Source organism: Penaeus vannamei, unplaced genomic scaffold (genome assembly GCF_042767895.1).
Source record: "Penaeus vannamei isolate JL-2024 unplaced genomic scaffold, ASM4276789v1 unanchor785, whole genome shotgun sequence".
Classification (NCBI taxonomy): Eukaryota; Metazoa; Arthropoda; class Malacostraca; order Decapoda; family Penaeidae; genus Penaeus; species Penaeus vannamei.
In genome coordinates this window covers 7,501-16,946 of record NW_027213789.1, presented here as the reverse complement: position 1 = coordinate 16,946, position 9,446 = coordinate 7,501, and the positions used below count along the sequence as shown (strand labels likewise).

General features: G+C 38.9%; 1 protein-coding gene across 1 annotated transcript; it reads right to left on the bottom strand.

The window, feature by feature from the left end:
- Positions 1 to 1,277: 1,277 nt before the first annotated feature.
- LOC113807538 (NFX1-type zinc finger-containing protein 1) lies at positions 1,278 to 5,617 on the bottom strand (the record flags this gene model as incomplete). The annotated part of the gene is given in 3 exon segments (XM_027358813.2): positions 1,278 to 1,380; positions 1,587 to 1,670; positions 1,778 to 5,617. Coding segments are annotated over 3 exon segments (3,083 nt in total), but the record flags the coding sequence as incomplete, so codon positions are not given.
- Between the last annotated feature and the right edge of the window lie 3,829 nt (positions 5,618 to 9,446).

Below are 9,446 nucleotides of genomic sequence, written 5' to 3'. Positions count from 1 at the left end.
TATATATATTTATATATATATACATATACATATATATATATATATATATATATATATATACATATATATATATATATATACATATATATATATATATATATATATATATATATATATATATATATATATATATATATATATATATATACATATATATATACATAAATATATATATACATATATATATACATAAATATATATATACGTAAATATATATATATATATATATATATATATATATATATATATATATATATGTGGGTGTGTGTGTGCGTGTGTGTGTGTGTGTGTGCGTGTGTGTATATATATGTGTGTGTGTGTGTGTGTGTATGTGTATGTGTATGTGTATGTTTATGTGTATGTGTGTGTGTGTCTGTCTGTGTGTGTGTGTGTGTGTGTGTGTGTGTGTGTGTGTGTATATGTGTATATGTGTGTATATATATATATATATATATATATATATATATATATATATATATATATATATATATATATATATATGTGCAAGTGAGGCAAGCCTGCCTCACTTGCTGGGTGGGAGGGATAATCCCTCTCTTCCCAGCATTTACATCTATATTTAGTGCTGCCGAAGGGTTCTATCTAGAGGAATGAGGAGTGGCAGGGCCTCCCTCCCCTGAGCCTCCCATTTACCCCAGGGGGTTAAGGGACAGGATTTGGTATAGAGCCAGGTTGTGTCCCAATGCCAGTGGGCCATGACTCAGTACCTCTGGGGCCTCCTGCTGCTCTGAGATACCCTACAGTTTAGCCAGGGACTGCAAAGTGCCCAGTTTCCCATATGTGGCCATGAGGAGGCACTGCAGAAGTCTCGATGAGGGAGAGGCTATGAACTAGCAGCTAATATTAGGGGATGTATTTTTCTCAAGTTGTCCTGATGAACCAACAAGTGCAAAATGGCTGTAGTTGTCAGGAACAAATTGATATATGTACCTATAATAGTTTGCCTGATAATAACAATGATGCTCTGAACTTTTCTGTTAATGTAGAACGATTATGCTTGTGTGTGTTTTTTTTTTTTTTTTTTTAGAATTTCAATTGCTGATATTCTTTACAAATTTTCAAATATGATGATTGAACATTATCTTGCATTATACTGTCTGTACCAGCCAGGACATGATTACCCTAGCACAGGCCCAATCAATCTGCTCCGTTTAAAGCCACCCTGCCCCATGTGTTCAAGAGAAGGAATATCTTTTACAAGATAAAAGTGAAGTCAATCATAATACTTAGCACAAATTACAGTTAAAAGTAATACTCACGCTAATCCATTTTTGATCATTCTTTCAAAGAGGGAGGTTTCCAAGCCATACTTTGTTGCTAGCTCATACACAGTTGCACTTGGTCGCAGTTGCTGATGATCACCTAAAACATGGAAAACATTAATCAGAATATATATGGTCATAAATGAAGATATATCCACAAGTAATTGGCTATCACAATTTAATATTAATCCCTTATCTAATATCATAATTCCATAAACAAAGATATATTTATGGCTTATTTTATTTATTTTTTACTTTTTTTATTTTTTGTAGAATGGGTCAGAGTAAGGTAGACACACAGCTTACCAATAAGAATTAGATGCTGACATTTTGAAGTTAGAGCAGTAATAACATGGGACTCCAATATTTCTGCTGCTTCTTCAATGATCACTGTAAAGATTTAAATAGTTCAGTGTCCTCTCAAAGCAGGCTGCACAATCAGTCACTTTTATGCCTACACATAAGTTTACTCAAACTTCATAGGAAACATGTCTTACCAATTGCTGGTGAGAGGTCTTGCATTACTGCACTGTACTGCGCTGCACCTGTAGTGGTCATACCCACAATAGAGTGATGTCGCATTATATGCAGAAACTCTTGGTCTTTTATCTCCTGGAGAGCTTTGGCTTTCCTCTGGAATGTTGCTTCTAGTATTGTCAGTTTCTTCACAACTTTCAGATACAGTTTATATAGCCAAAATTTGTAAAGCCTCCATCTTGTTGGAAAATCCAATTTCCACATGTTTATGTCCTGGGTTTCTAATTTTGCCATTTCTGCATGACTTTCAGGTAAATTTAATCCTATTTGAAGACATTCTTTCTGACTTTTATATATAGCATACCGGAAAAATTCTTCTGGGTCATTTTCACAGTTGACCAGTTCCTTCATACTTTCATCAAGCATTTTATAAGTTATTTCATAAAACACTTTAATATTTTGGTCTCTCATGGGTATATCATCTAGATCATCAAGTCTTCTATCTTTCTCTTCTAATTGCATCAGTTCCTCAGCATCTTGTAGATAGTCATCATAGTTATCATTATCTTTAAGACCATTATCATGTTCTTGCAAGCCAGGTTGAGACCCATCCACCTCTGCTGTATTCCCTACATCAGGCCGAAGAGTTTCTTTTGATGAAGCATTTCTGAGGTCATCAGACTGCATGTTGAGCAACAACCATTTTGTCATTTGATTAGTGCCTTGCATAATTTGATCTTGTAAATGTTTTGGGATAACATCTTCTTGCAGGAGGCTTTTTAGCTTAAAAATTCCTTCAGGATCAACACAGGTATTTGCAATGGCTCTAAGGTTTTTTACCTTATATTCCAGATCTATAACATTATCAAATAATTCTGAACTCCTGTCATGTATAGCACGTGGTATTCCCCGGTACTGACGTAAAGATACTGCCAGGTTGTTTATCTGAAACTTACTTATTGCTTCATTTTTGCTTCTTGACCCAACTCTTACAATACTCCTTGTATATGTCATTATTCCCTCCAAAAACTGATCCAGTGCATGGTTCGTATAACATACAACAAGTATTGGGGTTGGATTATCTTCATCTTTCCAGAATTGACTATTATGGAGAAGAGTCTGAGTGATCTTTAGTCCTATGAAAGTCTTGCCAGTACCAGGAGGTCCTTGTATAATTGCAAACTGTCGTGTTAATGCTCCATGCAATGCCCTATGCTGGGATGTATCCAAGCCCATTTGTAAATGAGAAGGCCAAACCTCTATGCCATGACACATTGGAACACTGCGCAGTTCTTCAAACCTGTTATCTGAGGCTTCCTCAGTATCTGACTCTTGCTCAATATCTAAATGTTTCCTAAACTGAAACTGAAGACATTTCAGTTTATTATGAATTTCACTCTTTTTCATCATATTTGTATCAGTTATTACACGTAAATCATAAGAATTATCCTCCTTGTCCAAATAGGTTGGTGTTTTCACATCTTGATTAACATGGATAATGTATTGCTCCATTGGAACCCTAGTATCACTCATGTTTTGTAGGGTTTTGAGAACATGCTTGTAAGCCATAAAATATGCTCGTGACTCTACCATTGTAAAGTTTCCAGACAAATCAAGATCTTGAATGTCACTCTCAAACTTGACTCCAATAATTCCTTCTTTACCCATATCTACATCCCTTTCTGCAACTGATGCAAGAATCATACTCCTGAAATTGTCCTTTGAGAAACAAAGAAAATTTCCATACAAAAGTCTCTTTGAATTCACAAACTGAAAATGTTTGGGCAAGTTCAATTGAATATAATGGATTATGCATCTTCTTCTGATATCAGACCCTATAATGGATACATTTCTATAAATTCTCACTTCTCTTATATTCTTCATATTATATATGAAATCATTAATTCCATTTCTTAATGGTCTGACAAAATCCTCACGCAAAAGACGGAACTGAACATCTAAGTAATGTTTGCTATCTTTATACTTCCCTTCAACTATGTTCCTGCGGAGAAAGGGGCGCTGCTGTTTTGAGAGATCATAGGGAACTGGATGGACAGGTAAGTCTCTGAAGTCATCTGGTGGTTCCATCTCATCCATCGCATACCTTCCCCTTTGTCCTTTCCACGTTTGGGATTTCTCACGGATCCATTTTTCTCTGGCTTCAGTTAACATTTTTTGCAATTCTTCATACTTTTCCTTCACTTCAGCTGCCACAAATCCTTGGTCTTGTAAAATACCCAATGCTGATATACAGGCATCAATCAAGTCAGTAATTTTATCAATAGCATTTGTAGTCATTGCATTGGCATAGGTTTCAAGAAATATGTGTAGATTTAGAAAAAAATTACTTGCTTCATTTGGATATTGCCTTTTAATGGTCATTGAATAGGCACACAATCTATCCAAAAATTTCTGCTCACAAGTTATACTGAACAAGTCAAACAAATTTTCCTTATTGGATTTAGCTGAACACGCCCTTGCAAGGACCCTTATCAATAATATTAGGCTCTCACTGCGTACTTCATCTTGCTGAAGATATAGCTGGTAACCTGACTGTTCTCGGAGGAGTTCTAATACAACAAGATCAGGTTGCTGGTCCAACAACTGCTCAAGTTGTTTGCGACCTATTGGATACTGCCTTTCTCTTGGACCCTTTCTTTTTCTCTCAGGCAAAAAATCCTCACACAAGTTCTCCTGACTTTTTGCTCCCCTTTTATTCTGATCCCTTTCTCCTTTTGAACCTCCTTTTCTCCAGTTGCCTCTGCCTCTTCTGGAAAACGAATCAGTTTCTATGGATGAATGGTCTTGACTGTGGGATCTGTTACCACTATCTCTTCCTCTCTGTCTCCATGGTGGAACAGATCCTCTTCCTCGGGGGTGGAAATGGTCTTCACTTTCTCCATGCCTCCAACTCATGATGAAGGTTACTGGAAGAGAAATGGTTTTAATTTTTCTTTTGGGGGTGAGTGAATAAACAAAAAGAAAATACAGACAAAATGAGCAAACACACACACACACACAAAGATATTTTGGTATCTCAACATGTGTTCCAGTTATAGATATGGTCTGAGAATAGTGACAGAGCTAATAATAATTATCCTCCCTTTTTAAGATTTGTAAATAAGTAACGATATTCCATATTAAGCAATTCACTTCTAAGGAAGTAGGGCAGTTCTGTATTGTTATGAGCCTTTTCTTTCAAGTTCTTAGGAATCATTTCCCATTAATGGTATCACCCATCTAAATATTAGTTACTAATGACCATAAAGGTTTTACAGTAATAATGGTGTTTTAAGTATTACTTTACATATATACAGGTACTTTTCTCTCTCGACAGTTTACACTTGTAACGACAATCCTTCCTGCAACAATTAACAATAGTTTTAATATTTGATTGTATTTCATGTTGCAGCCAGCAGCATTTCCAGAATATGGTTGCTCCATTTACTTTTTCTAAATTTTAATAATTTGCATGTTTAGTCCCATACACACATATTAGCTTTGTCTTTAATTTTCTTGATTTTCTTACTGACTGTTGAACATCATGAATGATAAGCATAAATTTTAATGAAGCTTCATGACTGCTACGTCTACATCTTTGATAGTTATTTCATAAACAAGACCTGTCTCTTGATACTGCCCAAAAGTTATTCATTTTGTAGTTGTAATTGTCTTCAACTTTATTTGTGCATAGTAAGGCTGCTGGTGCAGAAAATATATTTACATACTCAACCTTTACAGTTCCAACAAAATAAAACATGTTCTGACTAAATCACAACATAAATGCATTTCAAACTTTTCTACTGTTGTATAAACATGGGAAAAAGTTAAAGCAAAAATGCTAATAAATCAGTGGACCCTGATGCTGAGCTGACCTTGAGGAATATATATATATATATATATATATATATATATATATATATATATATATATATATATATATATATATATATATATTTTTTTTTTTTTTTTTTTTTTTTTTTTTTTTTTTTTTTTTAAGGAAATATGATTTCCTTTTGGAGATAAACAAAATTCTGAGCATAATTTTGTTCCAAGACTTCTTAACTACTGAGAAATCAGTTCAAGGATAGAGCACGCAACATTAATAGAATTCCCATGATCATTGCAATAAAAAAAAAAAAAAGTAGCTAACATAATTGCAAGATATGAAAACTATTTGTCTTGTTTCCTCTGTGTCCTCTGATCAAAAGGATAACTGACCTACAAAAACATAACCACAGTGGGACACTGGTACCATTACAAACTTCAAAATAAACATGATATTTTTAATTTCCGATCGCATGTTTACATGATCAAATCTGCAGATGACAAAACAATAATTGATCTCTTTCCTAAGGGAGACAACACTTAATGACCTCATCAAGATTGATATAATAAAAGGAATCCATTAGAATAATGATCTTGGTTGGCTGTGTTAAGATGACCACATGCCACTGGTCGGTACCCAAGAAATCCAACAAGCAAGCATGACATAAAATGTGAGTGTGTGCATATGTGTGTGTGTGTGTGTGTGTGTGTGTGTGTGTGTGTGTGTGTGTGTGTGTGTGTTCATATATGTGTGTGTGTGTGCATATGTGTGTGTGTGTGTGCGTGTGCGTGTGTGCGTGTGTGTGTGTGTGTGTGTGTGTGTGTGTGTGTGTGTGTGTGTGTGTGTGCATGTATGTGTGTGTATGCGTATGTGTGTGCTTGCATGTATGTGTATGTGCATGTATGTGTGCATGTATGTGTGCATGTGTGTGTGTGTGTGTGTGTGTGTGTGTGTGTGTGTGTGTGTGTGTGTGTGTGTGTGTGTGTGTGTGAGTGTGGGTGTATGTGCAAGTGTATTGTGCGTGTGTGGATGTGTTATGCATGTGTGTGGATGTGCTGTGCATCTGTATGTATTATGCATATGTGTGTGTTGTGCGTGTGTGGGAGTGTGTGTTGTGTATATGTGGGTGGTTGTGTGTTGTGGGTGTGGGTGTGGGTGTATGTGTGGGTGTATGTGTGGGTGTAGGTGTGGGTGTAGGTGTGAGTTTAGGTGTGGGTGTGGGTTTAGGTGTGGGTGTGGGTGTATGTGTGGGTGTAGGTGTGGGTATGGGTGTATGTGTGAGTGTGTGGGTGTGGGTGTGCATGGGTGTATCTGTGTGTATGTGGGTGTATGTGTGGGTGGGTGTATGTGTGTGTGGGTGTATGTGTGTGGGTATATGTGGGTGTATGTGTGTGGGTGTGAGTGTATGTGTGTGGGTGTGAGTGTGTGTGAGTGTATGTATGTGTGTGAGTGTATGTATGTGTGTGAGTGTATGCATGTGCGTGAGTGTATGTGTGTGTGAGTGTATGTGTGTGAGTGTATGTATGTGTGTGAGTGTATGTGTGAGTGTATGTATGTGTATGTATGTGTGTGAGTGTATGTGTGAGTGTGATTGTATGTATATGTGTGAGTGTATGTGTGTGTGTGTGTGTGTGTGTGTGAGTGTGTGTGTGAGTGTATGTGTGAGTGTATGTGTGTGGGTGTATGTGTGTGGGTGTATGTGTATGGGTGGCTGTATGTGTGTGTGGCTGAATGTGTGTGTGTGGCTGAATGTGTGTGTGTGGCTGTATGTGTGTGGGGGGGAGTGTATGTGTGTGGGGGGGAGTGTATGTGTGGGGGGGTGTATGTATGTGTGTGTATGTATGTGTGTGAGTGTATGTATGTGTGTGAGTGTATGTATGTGTGTGAGTGTATGTATGTGTGCGAGTGTATGTATGTGTGAGTGTATGTATGTGAGTGCATGTGTGTGGGTGTATGTGTACATGGGTGTATGTGTGTGTGAGGGTGCATGTGTGAGTGGGTGTATGTGTGTGTGTGGGTGTATGTGTGGGTGTATGCGTGTGGGTGGGTATGGGTGTATGTGGGTGTGGGTGTATGTGTGTGGGTGGGTGTGGGTGTGTGTGTGTATGCGTGTGGTTGGGTGTGGGTGTATGTGTGTGTGGGTGTGTGTGTGGGTGGGTATGGATGTATGTGGGTGTGGGTGTGGGTGTGTGTGGGTGGGTGTGGCTGTATGCGTGTGGATGGGTGTGGGTGTATGTATGAGTGTATGTGGGTGTGAGCGTGTATGTGGGTGTGATGGTGTATGTGGGTGTGAGGGTGTATGTGCGTGTGGGTGTATGTGGGTGTGAGGGTGTATGTGCGTGTGGGTGTATGTGTGTGTGGGTGTATGTGTGTGTGGGTGTATGTGTGTATGTGGGTGTATGTGTGTGTGTGGGTGTATGTGTGTGTGTGGGTGTATGTGTGTGTGTGGGTGTATGTGTGTGTGTGGGTGTATGTGTGTGTGTGGGTGTATGTGTGTGTGTGGGTGTATGTGTGTGTGGGTGTATGTGTGTGTGGGTGTATGTGTGTGTGGGTGAATGTGAGTATATGTGTGTGAGTGTATGTATGTGTGTATGTATGTGTGTGAGTGTATGTATGTGTGTGAATGCATGTGTGTGTATGTATGTGTGAGTGTATGTATGTGTGTGTGTATGTGTGTGAGTGTATGTGTGTGAGTGTATGTGTGCGAGTGTATGTGTGTGAGTGTATGTGTGTGTGAGTGTATGTGTGTGTGAGTGTATGTGTGTGTGAGTGTATGTATGTGTGTGAGTGTATGTATGTGTGAGTGTATGTATGTGTGTGAGGGTATGTGTGTGAGTGTATGTATGGGTGAGTGTATGTATGTGTGAGTGTATGTATGTGTGAGTGTATGTTTACATGGGTGTATGTGTGTGTGTGTGTGAGTAGGTGTATGTGTGAGTACGGATGTGTGAATATGGGTCTATGTGTGAGTGTGGATGTATGTGTGAGTGCGGGTGTGTGAGTGTGGGTGTATATGCGAGTGTATTGTGCGTGTGTGGATGTGTTATGCATGTGTGTGGATGTGCTGTGCATCTGTATGTATTATGTATATGTATGTGTTGTGCGTGTGTGTGAGTGTGTGTTGTGTATGTGTGGGTGGTTGTGGGTGTGGGTGTGGGTGTATGTGTGTGTGAGGGTGTGTGTGTGAGGGTGTATGTGTGAGGGTGTATGTGTGTGAGGGTGTAGGTGTGTGTGAGGGTGTATGTGTGTGTGAGGGTGTATGTGTGTGTGAGGGTGTATGTGTGTGTGAGGGTGTATGTGTGTGAGGGTGTATGTGTGTGTGAGGGTGTATGTGTGTGTGAGGGTGTATGTGTGTGAGGGTGTATGTGTGAGGGTGTATGTGTGTATGTGTGTGTGTGGGTGGGTGTGGGTGTATGTGTGTGTATGTGTGGGTGTGTGTGCTGTGTGCGTGTGTGTGATGTGTGTGTGTGTGATGTGTGTGTGTGTGTGTGATGCGATGTGTGATGTTTTTATGTGTGTGTGTGTGTGGTGGATGTGCGTGTGTGTGTCTGTGTGTGATGTGTGTGTATGTGTGTGTGTGTGTGTGATGTGTGTGTATGTGTGTGTGTGTATATGTGTGTATGTGTGTGTCTGTATGTGTGCCTGTGTGTGTGTGTCTGTGTGTGTGTGTCTGTGTGTGTGTGTCTGTGTGTGTGTGTGTGTGCTGTGTGTGTGTGTGCTGTGCTGTGTGTGTGTGTGTGTGTGTGTTATGTGTGTATGTGTGTATGTGTGTGTTGTGTGTGTGTGTGTGTTATGTGTGTATGTGTGTGTTATGTGTGTGTGTGTTATGTGTGTATGTGTGTGTTATGTGTGTGTGTGTT